We start from the raw sequence: 17,616 nt of genomic DNA, 5'->3' as shown, positions 1-17,616 counted from the left end.
TTTTTTTTTTTTTTTTTTTTTTTTTAATAATCATAAGCACAATTTCAAGCAGGTAGGCTAACCATTGGGAGACCTTCTTTTGGATCTGGAATTCAACTCATGTGGTATTACTATGTGATCACAAAAAGCAAGACACCAATTTGACAGATTCACCTCTCTCCCTTGTATACAAAAACCTAAAGTTACCCAGGGGTTTCTTATCCATTAACCTATCTAATTTGTCCAGTAACCAAGAAATAAGTAAATGAAGAATATATTCTTACTTGTAGAAGAGCTCTCCTGACCTTTTAGGAAGCACAATCCAATGTTGCACATTCTAGGAAACAAACTGCCACGATTCTGACCTTCAGCCTGCTTGAACACTGGTGTCAAGAGGAAAGATGGCTGGTTGTCAGGTTGCTGGTTCTCTGTAAACCTGAAATTTGACAAATAAATACCAAGTCACTTTTTATTTTTAAGTGACTCCTTTTTCCTTCATCTAATTTGAAAGCAACCACGTCTTGTCTAAAGGAAATTAACTAAATCATGGAAGAACCATTTCTTAAATGATAATATTTTGAGCACACCAGATAACAGTAAATAGTAAGCAGTTTCAAATCAAAACAAACATAGCTATTCATAGCCACTGGGATTAGCAAGGCCACCAGTATTCCTGGAGATGAAGCCTAACTGCAATGTTGGTTGTGGATGTCTTCCCCAACTCAAATAGATCATACCAGATGTGGAAATGTGACCCAGTGCCAAGTCTCTCATGGAAGGTTAATGCCAACTCTATGGGTAGGTTGAACATCAACACAAAGGGCATACCACCTGGAACCTAGAGACAACATATTAGAATTAGATAAGCTAAACTGATCTTGTTTTGAGTCTGCATAACTGTAAGAAGTATTTTCATAGTTTTGCTCTCTATACAGAAATGAAACAAAAAATAAGTTCCACTGTCTGTATACAATCACTATGTACCCCCTAGTTTGCTCTGTGCAGATTTACAAGGCAGCTGGATTCTTCTTCCTTCAAACTCTTTAAACAGCGTATCCTTGAAACATGAGTTGCAGAAAGGGTACAGCAACACTCAAGCAATGGCTTTGAGGATTATATAAATGTGGGGCTTTGCCTGGAAAGGGAAACCACATTGGGATTTTATATAATTTAGCCAGGCTATTAAAGAAGAAACCAAATATCAGGCAGTATTTCTTGCACTGGTTTTTGGAAGTGGAGAAGTTTAAGATTACCTACTTGTTTTAAAGTGGCCTGGTGTGGCATATATCATAAAATAATTGTACCAGTGTATGTGGCCCTTCATTTATAGCTTAATGTTGGTAGCACAGATGCTTCTAAATAACATGCTTTTTAAAAACTCTTCTAACATCAGCATAGACTTTGACATAGACATAGACATAGACATAGCATAGACAGCTGGCTACTGTCATAGCACTTGAATAGAAAGTGGGAAGTTTTTAACAATGAGGATTTATATGCATATGCATCATAGGTGAAGTCACAGAGGGAGGTGGATGAAGAAATGATTGTACCTTGAAGTCCACAAGTGACGTATGCTGCACATCTATGTTGACTGAATTCAGGATGATTTCATATGGGGATGAGAATGCACAACCTAATGTTGTATATTCTAGGAAACAAACTGCCAAGATTATTTGTATAATTCATTTTAAAGCTGGCATGGTGGGCTGGGCATGGTGGCTCACGCCTGTAATCCCGGCACTTTGGGAGGCTGAGGCAGGAGTTTGAGACCAGCCTGGCCAAAATGGTGAAACCCTGTCTCTACTAAAAATACAAAAATTAGCACCTGTAGTCCCAGCTTCTCGGGAGGCTGAGACAGGAAAATCGCTTGAACCTGGGAGGTGGAGGTTGCAGTGAGTTGAGATCCTGCCACCGCACTCCAGCCTGGGCGACAGAGCGAGACTCAACAAACCAAACAAACAAACAAAAAACCTAGCACGGAAATAAGAAAAGGAGTTATCTTTGGTAGAAATAGCTAACCTAGCTTTGAAAGGACAGACATGAAAACAGTAAAACATTTGCTGGGTTAGTTTGGGTAAGTATATGACGAGGGAGGATTGTAGTAAAAGCTGTGAATGGTGTGAGTGTGTTGCCTCTGAGTCTTAACTTTTTGACTACCTTTTCCTGCCAGGATCAAGCATAATATATTGTATATTTAGATGCCAAATTTAAAGTAAAACTCATGCATGTACTGTGTTTTGTATCAGTTCCAGAGTGCTTCCTGTCAAGTCACTGCCCCAAAGACACTGCAATAGAAAAATTCTAGAGGTTTCTATGTCAGTAGTATTTTTTTTAACATTAAAACTCTAATATTTTTCACGTAAGTTGTTCTTTCTTTAGAATATTCTGTGCCCTTGGATTTAGGGTGGGAGGGAAGCAGAACGAAATATAATGTCCTACTTTACCATCAAATGATACAAAATAGAGTTCTTCAAAATTCAAATTTTAAAATTGGTTTATTCTATTGACCCATTCCAGTTGCCTATGAACACTTTAGCTTTCTAAAATCTTCTTCCAAAAGTGCTTTCTTGGTATATGTTCTGATTAATATCACTTCAAAACTAGAAATACCAAGCCCTCCTGCTCTTGGGGTCTCCTATGAGGGTGCCCTCCTGCTGTTGTCACCACGGTGTGATGTCTTCAGCCTCAACACAGTCACCTAGTGCAAGAGACTGGGCTACCACCAAAACCTGGTGGGGTTTAGCCAATGAAGAAAGTGCTCTGGTGACTGGGGCAGGTGTGACCATCTCTGGTCCTACAGTAGCGTCTCCAGGTATGGGAAGTGCTCAGCAGAGTTCCGCCATGTCCCTACAGGCCCTCTGGTCACACGGCTCTTTCAGTGTGATAATGCATGCCACCCACCAGCCACTGTACCAAGGCATGCCCATGCTGCCCGGGTCTGCTTGGCTGGGTCAGATTGGACACCTTGTCCCAGGTCTTTAGTTAAGACTACCCACCTTCCCTTGGGCCCTCCCCAGTGTCAGACCACTTCAGCCCATTGACCATTTCCCAGAAGCACCTCAGCTTACTCTACAGACTTGTTCACCAGGTTCCCAGATACCTTTGAGCTCTAAAGCCTAAAGTATATGGGAAAGAGTAGCCTTTGCCAAACTCCTCCAACCCCCTAATAATGCCATATTACCCTTTTTCCCAGAACAATGGTTTCATGATAGCTTTTCCTCAGAAGTGATGGGAATCACTCATGGCTCCTTCCATAGGTGACTTGATATTTCTCTAAGTAGAAAGAGAAGCAGCCAGCAGGGTGGTTCGAGATGACATTTAATATCATAACTCTGGGCTCAAGGATATAGTCATTACCTTGTCAATCTCTCTTCTCTACATCACTTCCCAGGGACAAGTACAAAAGGGAGAACAGCATATAAGGAAAGACATACCATATAATGAAAGAATTATGCGGCATCGGTGGCTAGCAGCCTCCAAATACAGAGCTCTGCAAAAGCTCTGTTGCAGCGTGCTGTGCACTAGACCATAATTCCCCATTTCCATGTCAAGTTGTGCCCACAACATTGTCCTACCTAGCTCGCTTGAGATATACGAAGCTCACGTACCAAATGGTCCCTGATGTAAAGCAGATCACAGCCCAAATGATTCAGTGCCAGCAATGTAAGACAATGACAGAAGTATGATTTTTAACCTCTGTAGTTTCCCTAAACTAAAGTTTCAATGTCACTTCCTTCCCTTTGTAGAAGTGAATTAAAGGAGAAAGTTGGATTCCCGTTCTGTTTAGTTTAAGCCAGAGGAGGTTATACTTGAGAACTGGAGTAGAATATGTTTCTTCTCCCACATTAAAGCTGAAATGGGACATTTAAGCTGAAATGGGTATATACTCTCTAATGCCAATTAATTCAAGCTCAAGCCTCATATGTCCATATTCACAAAAATTCCACATGATCAAAAGACCAAAAGGACATTCTGACACTGCTGTCTTTCTTAGAACCTGAATAAGTGTAAAGAAGGATTCTAGAATCAATCGTCTCTGCATGTCTGTGTTCATACAAGCATATTAACTTACACCCAGCTTTGCCGAGAGGCCAGAACATGTTCTCACTGTGAAGACTATACTTTCTATTTTTTCCAACTCTAGTGCAGTTAAGCGCTCAAACTAATAGCACTTGTGCAAAAACACAATTGCAAAACTGACCATAACCTTAATACTTCTGTTCCACTTATGAACACTTTCAGACACTTGCAGTGAATTGGGCGGCACTGCCCAGTCTAAAGACCAGGCGCGTTGGCTCATGCCTGTAATCCCAGCACTTTGGGAGGCCGAGGCGGGTGGATTGCCTGAAGCTAGGAGTTCGAGACCAGCCTGACCAACATAGTGAGACCCTGTCTCTACTAAAAATGCAAAAATTCTTTGGGAGGCCGAGACGGGCGGATCACGAGGTCAGGAGATCAAGACCATCTTGGCTAACACGGTGAAACCCCGTCTCTACTAAAAAAAAAATACAAAAAAACTAGCCGGGCGAGCGGGCACCTGTAGTCCCAGCTACTCCGGAGGCTGAGGCAGGAGAATGGTGTAAACCCAGGAGGCGGAGCTTGCAGTGAGCTGAGATCTGGCCACTGCACTCCAGCCCGGGCGACAGAGCAAGACTCCGTCTCAAAAAAAAAAAAAAGCAAAAATTAGCTGGGCCTAGTGGCGGGCCCCTGTAGTCCCAGCTACTTGGGAGGTTGAGGCAGGAGAATTGCTTGAACCTAGGAGGTGGAGCTTGCAGTGAGCTGAGATCACGCCACTGCACTCCAGCCTGGGCGACAGAGCAGGCAGGACTCTGTCTCAAAAAACAAAAAACAAAGAATGTGCCCCTATTTGGATGCATGAAGCTTCTTTAAAGTTTAAACTCTCCTCAACTTTCTTTATGGTGAGGACTGTTTCTTATGCTCCAATAAGATACATTCCTAATGACAAGTTATTTAAAAAAACAAAATGGGTAGAGGTGGGTACAAAATTAGGACTGGTTATAATGAGTCCAGAGTATTGAAAGTTGCCAATTCAAGAGCTTAGACTTCCTATCATGCTCAAAAAACAAACAAACAAACAAAAAAAAAAAAATAGAAAAAACTAAAACTTAAAGGCCAAGCACTGAATAGTAGAGAATGTACTGAAATAAATTTAAATGCTTTGATCTGCAAGTCTCAGACTTAGGCAAAACATCCAAATCAGTATGAATGAGACAGTTTCACTAAGTAACTCCTGCTACCTAGGCAAAAAGGAATCTAGTGACAATATATAATTAGTCCATGTAAAATCCTTTTTCTATTTTGATTCAGAAAATATCTATTAAATACCATGTTCAAATTACCCTGCTAAGCTATCTTCTTGTTCTTTTGCTTGGTATATCTACTAAATGGAAGGCATTCTTGGTTCAGTCCCCATGCAATGGGCTTTGTACATCCTGTTTTTAAAAAATGGTTTTTAAAAACAGACACATGTAATCTCTAGGAATAAGGCATTAGAGTCTCATGCTAGATCTTTCCTGGTGCCAGCTTTGTCCCCACCAGCCGTTTCACAATAGACAAGTCAAACTCTCTTTCTTGCCCTCAGTTTTCTAATCGTTATAATAAGATGATGTGGCCAAATTATTCCCTAGTTTTCTTCCAGCTCAAGTCTAACCCACGTGGCATTTCTTTAAGCAGACAAAGGGCTGTTAAAATAGACCATTGGACCTCACATAGGTCAGTACATTGGAGTGATCTAGGAATCTTTAAAATATATTGATACCTGGGTCTCTATGCCCAGAGACTGTGATCTAATTTATCTGGGTATGATATGAATATCAATGGTTTAAGAGCTCCACAGTAAAATTTTCTCAGATGATGTGAAGCAGATCTTCTAAACTGTCCGTGATAATGATGTAGGTATGAATTTTGACTCAGGATTCATTGGAACAGGGCTCTCTGGGTAACTTAGAGTAGATTTTGTTCCCAGAGTCTGTTCCCATCAGAACCCAACTTTTGTAGGCTCAGAAGGCAGAGCTGGGCAGGAGGTGGCTCTTACATTGGCAAACCCTCTCACTTCTCCACCTGGGCTTTATTAATTAAAGTGCTAGACTGGGTGCAGTGGGTCATGCCTGAAATCCCAACATTTTGAGAGGCCAAGGCGGGTGGATCACCTGAGGTCAGGAGTTCAAGACCAGCCTGGCCAATATAGTGAAACCCTGTCTCTACTGAAAATACAAAAAATTAGCCAGGCGTGGTGGCTGATGCCTGTAAACCCAACTACTTGGGAGGGTGAGGCAGGAGAATAACTTGAACCCAGGAGGTGGAGGTTGTAGTGAGCTGAGATCGCACCACTGCACTCCAGCCTGGGCAACAAGAGCAAGACTCTGTCTCAAAATAAATAAATAAATAAACTATTACACCATTCCACGTTTCCACTTATTAGTAATTTGAGTATAGGTTCTTATTGCTCTAAAAGTGTTTAAACACTTACTGTGGAAATGCAATGTTGGAAAGAGCACAAGACTGCACAGCACATAGCTTCTGTGACCTAGCTTTGGTTTAATAGTAGCTACTGAAATGGTTTGGCTTTGTCTCCACCCAAATCTCATCTTGAATTGTGGCTCCCATAATTCCCATGTATTGTGGGAGGGACCTGGTAGGAGGTAATTAAATCACGGGGGCAGTTTTCCCCATACTGTTCTCTTGGTAGTGAATGTCTCATGAGATTGGTGGTTTTCAAAGTGGTTTCCCATTTTCAATTGGCTGTCATTCTTGTCTGCCACCATGACTGTGAGGCCTCCCCAGCTATGTGGAACTGTGAGTCCATTAAACCTCTTTTTCTTTATAAATCACCCAGTCTCAGGTATGTCTTTAACAGCAGTGTGAGAACAGACTAATACAACTACCATTTGTTAAGCACGTTCTAAGCCAGGTACAGATGTCTCTATGTAAATTCTTTCTGAATTTTTTCCTAACAACTCAGCAAACTATATTCTTATTTTACAGGTGAAGAAATAAACATTAGATAAATTGCCTCAAGCCACAGAGCAAGGAAATGATGAATCCTGGGTAGGTGGGACTCCCAAGCCTGAGCTATTAGTTGCTATGCTATCCCACCTCTACCCAAAATTAACTGTATAAGAGAATCTTAACTCTGGTCTGACTTGGTTCCAAAAACAGGGAAAGCATCTTGGTTCAAGATTTAATAAGTCCTCTAAGTCCTGCCATATCATTTTCAAAGGTTAAAGGCAATGATACCTCCTCGCTGTAAATGCATAACTTGTGTATAGCTCATTGACTCGGGCTTGTTCTGTTAGTGAGGCCCCTACAGCAGTGTCAGCATTTACAAGAAAATCTTATAAGGACTCCTTTTCAGTATGCATTAGCATAGTCTCATTCCTCAGTGAAACAGGCTGTAAAAATCTTACTGTCTGCTCAAGTTGGTCTTTGCAAAGTAGAAGAGCCTTCCTAAAAGCATAAGAATCCAAACAAGCAGTTAAAGGAGGAAGGATTTGCATAAAGTGTCAGAAACAGTCTAACTTTGCTACAGCATCGCTGGTAATGACCCCTATTCTTAAAGGGCTACTTTGAAGATAGCGGTAAAGGCTGTTTGCTGCCCTCTTGGACCCCGAGGTCTGTCTTAGAGGTTAATATTTCACATGTCACCCTAATTCCGCACTTTAGCTGAGGCAGGCAGAAAGTTCAAAGAAACAAGGAAGCACATTCTCTGTCCAGTACAAAGTACTGGACATTCTAAACAAATAAGTTCATGTTGCTTTCTTCTTGAGTCTCCTTAATTCCTTTCCCTGTGTCTATTTTATGTGGCTTGTTCTGAAAAATTAATGGTATGTTAATGTCAGTGGGATGATGACTTTTTGAAAGTAGCTTATAAAATAAAGGTTAAAATCAGTGAGATTCAAGAAAAGGCAAGAGAGACAGTATATGTAAGAGAAGAGGAAACACAGACTATGCTCACTTTGAGCCCAATGACTTATGAGGGATTGATTTTGTGTTGTTGTGTCCATTTCATTATTCATAAAATAGAGACACATTCGGCCGGGTGTGGTGGCTCATACCTGTAATCCCTGCACTCTGGGAGGCTGAGGCAGGTGGGTCACCTGATGTCAGGAGTTCGAGACCAGCCTGGCCAACATGGTGAAACCCTGTCTCTACTAAAAATACAAAAAAAATAGCTGGGCATGGTGGCAAGTAGCTGTAATCGCAGCTACTTGGGAGGCTGAGGCAGGAGAATGGCTTGAACCTGGGAGGCAGAGGTTGCAGTAAGCCAAGATTGCACCACTGCATTCCAGCCTAGACAACAAAGCAAGACTCCATCTCAAAAAAAAAAAAAAAAAAAAAAGAAGAAGAAGAAGAAGAGAGACATTCTGTTTCATAGGCCTTTTGGGATAAGTGTTCTTAGTGGTTGGTATACTAGGTGTTTGTACCATTCCCCTTTATGTTAAAAATAAATTCCCCACCATCTGTGGAATGGAGCTACCACTAAGTCCCTAACTCAAGTTATTCCTTTTACCAGCATTTTGAGACTGACAAAGCACTTTTCCTGCCTGCTCTGTATAATTAGGGTAAGAAGGTAGGCTTGGGGGTCACAGGGGAGGATGGTTGACACTTGTATTATGACATTGCTTCAAAACCTTGGAATCATTAAGCAGTACCATTGCTGATGCCAACACATTCCTACTGGTAGAAAGGGTAAGGATATATAAGAAGTGTCAGCTAACTTTACCCCTACAAAGCCTAGACTAATCATTGTCCACCATGCTGGCAATTCAAGGATTGAAAGCACTAGACATTTTATATGAATCACTAAGGACTAAGTAATAGCTGATTTGTATTATTACAAAGTCCATGGTCATTCTAAGATGATTCATGCAGTCTTCCAGAATAAATTTCTCAGAGCCTTGTCAGAAACCAGGAGAGATGTTGCAAGCTCCAGAATCTCTCATAGTCATCTGATGCTAGTATCACAGAAGGGGGGAAGTCTCTGCATTCTTTCAGGGAGATTTGTATTAAGTCCAAAATCCAAGTTAGAGATCTTCACTTAAATGGAAGCTAATTTTATTAATATAGCAGAGTTTCCTTTATAGCTTTCTGTTCTATCTGAGGCCTTAAAAAGGAGTCAGGACTATAGGATAACTTTAGATCCTCCTTTGTTTTCACATGTGTCATCTTACTTCTCTTTTCAATCTTCCAATGAAGGAAACAGCCTGTCCCTGAGAACCAGGATAACAAACTAGCTATTTTTAGATGGGGAACTGTGCTTGTGTGCCTTTTTATGTGTTTTTGAGCTTTAATTTGTAATCCTTGCCTTGTGATAACACCCCTTGGGTGTATTTCCTGACTAATTTTGCACTTTTTGAACTGAAGGGACCTGAGACTACACCCAACAAGTGAGAAAATTGTATATTTCCTCCTTGTGCTACACTTACTTGCTTCCCTTTATAAGAGATTATTACCATCCTAGAGCTTTTAAACAGACCCCGTTGCTTAACATAAGCTAGACACTTTCTTCAATAGAGCCCCAGTTTGGAAAGGTAATCAAATGTAATGCATTTGAATATTGAATATTAAGTTTAAACCAATTATTCTCTACAGAGGGATCTAAGTCTATAAGCGAGCCGCCTTCTATCTACTTCATGTTAGATGATAACTTGCCTATTTGACAAGTCTGTGATGGGAACTTGCTCTTTAAACCTTGGGAAAAAGGTAAATTATCACTCTAGTATGTGCATAACTGGATGTACACTTTTGTTAAAATCTTGCAATAAGTCTTGAACATTTTGTTGTAAAGGGGTTTGTAGTCTTGCAGTCTATGGGCAGAGTCTACTTTCTGATCATTTCAGGAAGTAAAGATAGATACATTTTCAATTGTATGGCCTACAGTGAGACTTACCCTTGGCTACTGCAACTCAACATACACATCCATTTTCTTCAGGGAATTTATATTATTAAACTTTTCCTCATGTTTTTCTTCCTTGTCCCTTGGAATTGCTCATACCCAAATGGCAAAAGGATATAGTCAAAGGAAAACAAATACTTTTAAAACAACTCCAATGCTATGAAAAGCTGTATTTAAATATCTGAACAGAGAAATTTTTGCTATAAAAACTTGTAGCAAGGTAACACCACTCACCTTAGAACGCTTCCATTTGGCCCAGTTTGCCAGTGCTAGATTTGATATGTGGTCTTAAACTATGTCTTGTATTACTTTCATGACTAAACCCACATGCCACCGTTCCCTTCCCTCAAACCCCTCAAAGTTCTTTGTGGCACTTCTCAAATTCTTTTAAAATAGACTCATGTTAGAATACAAATAGCCAAATTTAATGAGCTAAGTCTTTTCATGTCAGAAATAATACCCTGCAGTAAAGTATCATATCCGGCTTTAAAGATGGGCAACAAACTCTTAAGCCCAGATCACTTTTTCAGCCAGCGATTCTAACCCAGTTCTGGGCCATCTTGCTGCTACTATCAACACATGCATTGATGAACTCAGTGTAATACTGACCTAAGCAAGACATTCCTGAAGGTATAGTCACATATACTTCAATGGCCTCCCGTGAAGAAAATAGAATGTATTCTGTTTTGGAATAGATTGTTACAGTTCTTGTTCTGGGCCTAGGAAGTAAAAAGTAGATATCAAAGTATATAAATATAGCCTTGAAAGCCAAAATAATATGGTTTTTAAAAGCATATAAGGATTAATATTCAGATGAAACACTTGAATCTGCCACATTTAGGGTATCCTTAAAGAATAGTTTTTTGATCTGGAAATCAAAACAGATTAGCCTTACCATTGTGTCAGTTGGAGTTCAGTCCACACCAGTTATTTTAAAAGATTTTAATGTTAAGCATTAATTCCCGTTCAAATACTAATCAGGCCTGACCCTGCTTAGCTTCCAAAATCAGGCTTGTTCATGGTTGCATGACTGCAGATATTAAGTGTTAACTAGGTGTAAAGTTGTTAGCTAGAAAACTGAGAGAGTAAGAAGAGAAGACCAAGTCATCACTGGGTAAGTAAACTACAGAAAGCAGCTACCACCTCTAGGGCTGAGTGGACAAAGGTAAGACATTGGAACCGTCAAAGTTTATAAAGCTTGCAGGAGGGGGTCTCATGGTGCTGCTTCTGAGGCCTGTGAGAAGGGAGTACTGCTCAGCTAGGACTGGAGTCCCTGTATCTGAGGACCTGGGACCTGTTGGCCTGGAGAGAGTACACCAGAGGACTAATGCTGGTGTCTCCAAGATGGGCATGATGAGGCTAGTTCTGCAAGTGTTAAGACTGGATTCAGGGGCTGTTTTAGGAAGAAACTCTTGCTGCTGGGGTGAAGAAGCTCTACTAGAGTCACACTCCCAGGAGCCTCAAGCCATAAGGAAGTCCATGTGGAGCAAGCAGACATGTCCGTGTCCCTTCTCCAGCTTGGCAGTTTCCTTCCTGCGCCCCTTACTGGCAGAGCCACCATGCAGCCAGCAGGCAAAGCAGGAATGTTTGCATAGTCTAGCTCCAGCTTCACTAACCAGGGATAGAGGTAGTTCTAAAGCTGAGACAACTTAATAAATGGCACAGATCACCCCTCTAGCTACTCAGCATCCACATACACCCTTCCACACCTTTCAACTTTTCCCCCGACAGCCACACAAATGTTTCCATCTAAAAAGGTGCAACTGTCTTTCATTCCGAGAAAGATGTTCTCACCTTCTCCCCAAACTGGGAAGCTACAAAGACCCAACAGGCATCACATTCATTTCTGGAAAACGGTTAGTGTCTTTGGGCTACATTAACCATCCCTAGACTTCAGTCACAGTCCCATCTGAATAATTCACTGCCTAAAGACAAAATTGTACATTTAACTTCAAAAATACTTGCATTAAAAGAGAAGATAGAAAGATAAGAAAACAGGTAATACATACCAGTGTATACACATAACAAGCAAGGAAGAAAATGTGCATAGCTACAGTTGTCCTCATTACCATCTACACGAATGCCATCTATATCTCAGACATTGAGAAATAAGTATCCTACCTTCAAGGAGATTATAGTCCAGTGTATGGACAGACAAGCAAATAGACTTGTGTGTAAACGATGCAATGGACATGTGTACTTCAAGAGGACTACGTGAAGCTGTGCTGGAATACAGCTTCTCAGCTGAGATTTGTCACTGCAGTGTTGAGGAACCCTGGTTTGGGGCCAGACAGTCTGGGTTACAAACCTGATTATACCACTTAGCAGGTATGTCATTTAAAATATCTGTGCCTTCACTTTGGGAGGCCGAGTTGGGTGGATCATGAGGTCAGAAGCTTGAGACCGGCCTGACTAACATGGTTGAAACTCCGTCTCTACTGAAAATACAAAACTTAGCCGGGCGTAGTGCCGCACACCTGTAATCCCAGCTACTCAGGAGGCTGAGGCAGGAGAATCACTTGAACCCAGGAGGTGGAAGTTGCAGTGAGCCAAAATGGCGCCACTGTACTCCACCCTGGGTGACAGAGTGAGACTCTGTCTCAAAAAAAAAAAAAAAAAAAAAAGAAATGAAAAGAAAAGGAAAAGGAAAAAGAAAAAAAAATTATCTATGCCTTGGCCTTCCTCTGGAAAATGAAATATTGTGATACAGTAATACTCACAGGACTACTATGAATCTTTCAGAGTTAATACAAGTAAAAGGTTAGTAGTGCCTGGTTCCCACCTAAGTCCTGAGTTAAGTATGACTTTGAGTCTTCTACTGTGTGAGACTTTCATCTGTAAACAGACTGTCTCCCTGATTGCCAACCAGCCAGGTGTCTTTGAGCAAAATTAACTACTAAATCTCCAAATGAAACAATTCAGATAATATTACTCATACATAGATTGCATGAATGTATATATTTAAAGACTGTTCAGATTATAAAGACTATTTTAAAACTCACGGTGGGAGAAATTAAGTACTGACCCCTATGAAAACATGTTGACATTTGTAAACAAGCTAAGTGAAATTTAAATTGAGTGAAAACTTGAGACTTATTTTTTATTTAAATACTCTTTAAGTATCTAACAAACGACAGGTATTCTTATGTGGTGGGCTTAGTCCTTCAATTAAAATGTTCACTTAATTGGGTGGTATAGGCACAGAATGCAGAGGGCTTTTGGTGAAGGCTGGGTTGTGAAGGGGTTAGTGTACCAGCCCACATGTTCCCACACGTTGTCTTAAAATGATTACAAAACAATGAATGACTTTTCTTTGCCTTTGGTCATCAGTTAATGTAGAAAATTAATCTACTCACTCTAGATCTCTCTACAGCTATATGGAAACATTGGCTCCTGGGAAGTGAGAGAACCTTTTGGCAAGTTAGCTCACTTCTGTGTGGTTTACAATGACTGCGTTTTCCTGTTTCTCCTACTATGATACATTGTGGGTAGGGCAGAGGTTATGAGAGCACAGGACAGACTGTTTGGAGGATGGTGGTGCTGAATAATAGCATAAAAATGTACTAGATGAGTTGCACAATTGGCACCCCCTCAATCCATTATTTCCCTGTTACAAATAAGTGTTAATGGCAAAAAAGGATGTCTTTTATAGTGCTTGGATAGCCCTGGGGATCATATGCAGAATCCTAATACTTAAAACAAATTTATCAATGTGAATAAGATACAGTTCATAACTCTAGTCACTGCCTTTACAGTTAAGCAGTTTTGTGAAGAACTGAAATTTATAATGTCCAATCTCAAATGGCATTTGCAATCTCACCAGGCTCAGCATTCGATTTATTTCTGTTTTGCAATAAAACCTAGCAAGTTTTCGATCCCTATCTTTAATACTTGATTTTTATGCCAAAGTTCTAATAAAAACTGCTCAGCTAGATAATCATTAAACGTTACCAGATACCAAGTGCTTAAAGAAAAACCTAATAGGCACACATATTCCATTTTGGAAACTACAAAGGAAACGGTCCTACCCACTCCCCTGCTTTCAGTCTTCAGTCTAATACAGCAGGAGAAGGAACAAAATGAGTCCAAAGAACTACAAAAGAAAGTCACTAGTTGTAAGCCTATTCCGGCATAAAGTCTGGGTCTGCTGCGTTCTGATCTCAATATGCCTCTAAATTCTGCCTACAGGCATCTGTGGGAGGTTATGTTTATTTGAGACTTCTCCATCGGGGATCGCCTGGTGTCACCAAGTGTTCACTGGTACTGGGGTTTGCTGCCTGCCTTCTTGCCATGTCTAACGAAGTGGAGACAGGTGCCACCAATGGTCAGCCCGACCAACAGGCCGCACCAAAAGCACCTTCAAAGAAGGAAAAAAAGAAAGGTATGGAGAAATCCTCTTGAAGCCAAGGAAGGGAGCTATACTTCCCTGGAGAAATGTGAGATTCAGAATAAAGTAAGGGCTGGCTCTTATCTTCCTTCAACCTCAGCTTAGTCTCAAGTTCTCCTAATAGGAAAGTTGTACTTTGGGAGAAGAGACCAGTTCATCCCACATGTAATAAGATATCTCTGGAAACCTGCGATTACACCCACTTAGGTCCAGCTGGGAAATACTCATAGGCATCTTGTTCAGTTAATAATGCAATCATTAATTACTTTTTATTTACCATTTGGTTTTACTGAACTCATTGGGAATGGGACTGCACAGACCTTGTAAAAGGAGCAAAAGACAATATAAAGATGGGATAATTATCTTAATAATTTTCAAGAGAACTTAGGCATAATTCCTTTCTGCCTTATTGATAGTTTAAAATGTTGGTCATTTGTTTTGCAGCTTATTTTTCTTATGTTAAAAATACGTATATTGTCATCCTTATATTCTTTTAAAGACTTAAAAAGAGCTATGATGAACAATGTCCCCAACTCCCACCTCCCATATTCCCATAAGTTTCCCCTAATGCTGTCAATTTTGTACTTCTAAGAGTTTATTTTCTCCCCACCCCAACTCCATACACAGTTGATTGTGGAACATGATTTTGCTCAAGGGAAGTAAGAATAAGACAGGATAGAATATTATATACATGATCAGTTGTCGTATAATTAGGATTTATACTACTTAAATTTTGGAGAGTCTAGAGCATATTTGGTCATAATTAGAACTGGCATTCTTTATCCTGTATTCTTTTCTTTTCTCAGGCCCTGAAAAGACAGATGAATATCTCTTAGCAAGGTTCAAAGGTGATGGTGTAAAATATAAGGCCAAGCTGATTGGTATTGATGATGTGCCAGACGCAAGAGGGGATAAAATGAGCCAAGACTCTATGATGAAACTAAAGGTAAAAAGGAAATGAATGCTTTATCTGTATATTAAGCGAAAGTCCAAGAGAGGGAATTATATTAGAAGCTCTTGTTGACCTATGTTCAGTTACTTGAAAACCCCTTTTAATTACATTATCCATCAGTAGTGCCCCATTTTCTGAGAAGCCGTGAGTGTTTGCATATTTGGAGGGATGTCCTAGAGACCTAATTTTATCAAGTATAGCAGGACTCTAGATGCCTTTTCCTTCTGGCAAACTCAACATTGGGACGAACTAAACCTATTCTTATTTCTATTCCTATAAAAGCTATGTGCAAATGTGTACATTGTTTCTCTGACTATATGTGGAGAGCACGGAATATCCTGTTTTAGACCTGGGAATTGTTATGATAAAATTTAGAATTCTATTTAGACACTGGTGTTCTGTAGTGTTAGCCTTTCCGCTTTTTGAATTTTAAAATTTAGTACTATGGCACTATGTGAAACTGACTAAATGAATAATACTTGTTCAATAGTTCAAGGCCTAGAAGAAACATCTCTAAAGATCTTCTAGTTGATCTTTACGAGTGACTATTGTGAGGCCAAGAGATTTAGAGTGACTTGTCTGAGTTCGCACAGCTAACTAAGGGATGCGCTGGTTCAACGTCTTCCGTGCCGTCCTGCTGTCCCTGATGAAAAGTGCAAAATTCTTTCATCGATGGCAAACCAGGTTGAAAACAAAGCTGACTGACTTGGAAATTTTTGATATTAAAAGCATTGTAGAATGTTTTAAAAAATTCAACTTCTCTTGCTTTTCCACCCTCATCAGGGAATGGCGGCAGCTGGTCGGTCTCAGGGACAACACAAACAAAGGATCTGGGTCAACATTTCCCTTTCTGGGATAAAAATAATTGATGAGAAAACTGGGGTAAGAATTCACGTTTGCTGATACCTCTCTGACCACCTGAGTCTGACCAACAATTTGCTACTTGAATTTCGGCTCCCCTTCTTCTTTCTCAACGTTCTGTGGGGAACAAATACAGCAGATATTACATCTTCAGAAGGAACAGGCAGAAAACAGAATGGGGGTAAAAGTCAAGATACTTTATTTTGAATTTGTGTTCTATAATAAATATGAATCTAAGTCTATTAAGTCTGTTAATAGGCTTAGCTTCACATTATGTCTATAATATATAAATATATATAGTTTTGAAATTAAATAAATATATATATAATTTATACAATATAAATATTTTAAATATATATTAAAATATAAATAAATATATATAATTTATAAAGTAAAACTTTATATATATATATTTTTGACCTCAGTTATACAGAACTAGATTAATTTTAACCCCTAGTTTGTGACACTTTTATGTATTGGTTACATGTGAACTTACCAGCTAACCTAAAGCTAGAACCTCACCTGTAACACATCTACCTCTTTTTCCATTTATTTTTTCCCTGCCTTCTCACCTCACAGATGTAACCTTGTTTATTTTTTGTTGGTTCCTGTTGTTCTATCACTTACGAACAGTCTTACTTATTTTGCTTTGTTTTTAAGCCTTATCAGAAAGCTATTTATCATACGTCAAGCCTTCTGTGATTTATTTTAAAATGTGTGTGGCTCATTACCATTGCTATAAAATACTCTCTTGCATAACCATACTGTGGGGAGACCTCCAGTTACTGTTCATCCCTTTCTAGAGTGCCTATTATCTACTATGCAAACCTAGGGCCCTGGCACCCTAGTGGACCCCACTCAGCCTGCTGGTGCTGGGGTCCTCAGGCACCACTCTCTTCATCAGTCGCCTTTATTTCTCAACTCTTATTTTCCCAAGCCCATCAGAGAAAGGTGGCATGTTTCTCTCACCCTTCTCTCTCTCCTCAAACTTTCTAAGATAATAACATGTTTTCAGTGGCCTTAGACATTCAGGACCAAAAGCCGAGACACACTGTGCCACCTACAAATATCCCTGAAGAGTTGAACCTTGTTACCTGCTTGAAAGGATCAAAAGAAAGGAGGGAAAAATAGAAGAAAAGACACTGCTAAGCCAATAAAGCCCCCACCCCTTATAATTCCTGGTTAATGACATAGTCATTATGTCATTAACATAATGTCATTATTACTACATTATGTTACTATGTATTAGGCTGTCTAGGTGAGGCTGAGAAATACTCAATGACAGTATTTGGTATCCTGCAGAATAGACTGGGAATACTGTTCCAATAACACATAGGATGGTTCCTTGGCCACTCTGAGCCATCATCAATGAATCCCTGTGAACACTCCTCTAGCTTAGTTATGCTGTTCATTTAAGTTTGTGTTTGAGTTGGGGAAGTTGGCCTATTTGACTTGGCTTAAGGGCTAAATGTCTCCTCTTCACTTGGTCGTCTAATCCTCAGTCATTCCTTGCTATAT

General features: G+C 40.0%; 1 protein-coding gene across 4 annotated transcripts in view; it reads left to right on the top strand.

Moving 5' to 3' along the window:
* Positions 1-17,616, top strand: part of DAB2 (DAB adaptor protein 2) — a 59,141-nt gene that overhangs the window by 22,352 nt on the left and 19,173 nt on the right. For all 4 annotated transcript variants that reach the window (XM_010367650.1, XM_010367651.2, XM_010367649.1 and 1 more), the window contains exons 2-4: positions 14,087-14,279; positions 15,092-15,231; positions 16,021-16,119. In XM_010367650.1, the coding sequence (XP_010365952.1) occupies positions 14,189-14,279; positions 15,092-15,231; positions 16,021-16,119 (330 nt within the window). In that variant the 5' untranslated portion in view covers positions 14,087-14,188. The remainder of the gene's footprint in view (positions 1-14,086; positions 14,280-15,091; positions 15,232-16,020; positions 16,120-17,616) is intronic.

The sequence above is a fragment of the Rhinopithecus roxellana genome, chromosome 3 (genome assembly GCF_007565055.1).
Source record: "Rhinopithecus roxellana isolate Shanxi Qingling chromosome 3, ASM756505v1, whole genome shotgun sequence".
NCBI classification, from domain to species: Eukaryota; Metazoa; Chordata; class Mammalia; order Primates; family Cercopithecidae; genus Rhinopithecus; species Rhinopithecus roxellana.
This window is presented reverse-complemented; position numbering and strand designations above follow the sequence as displayed.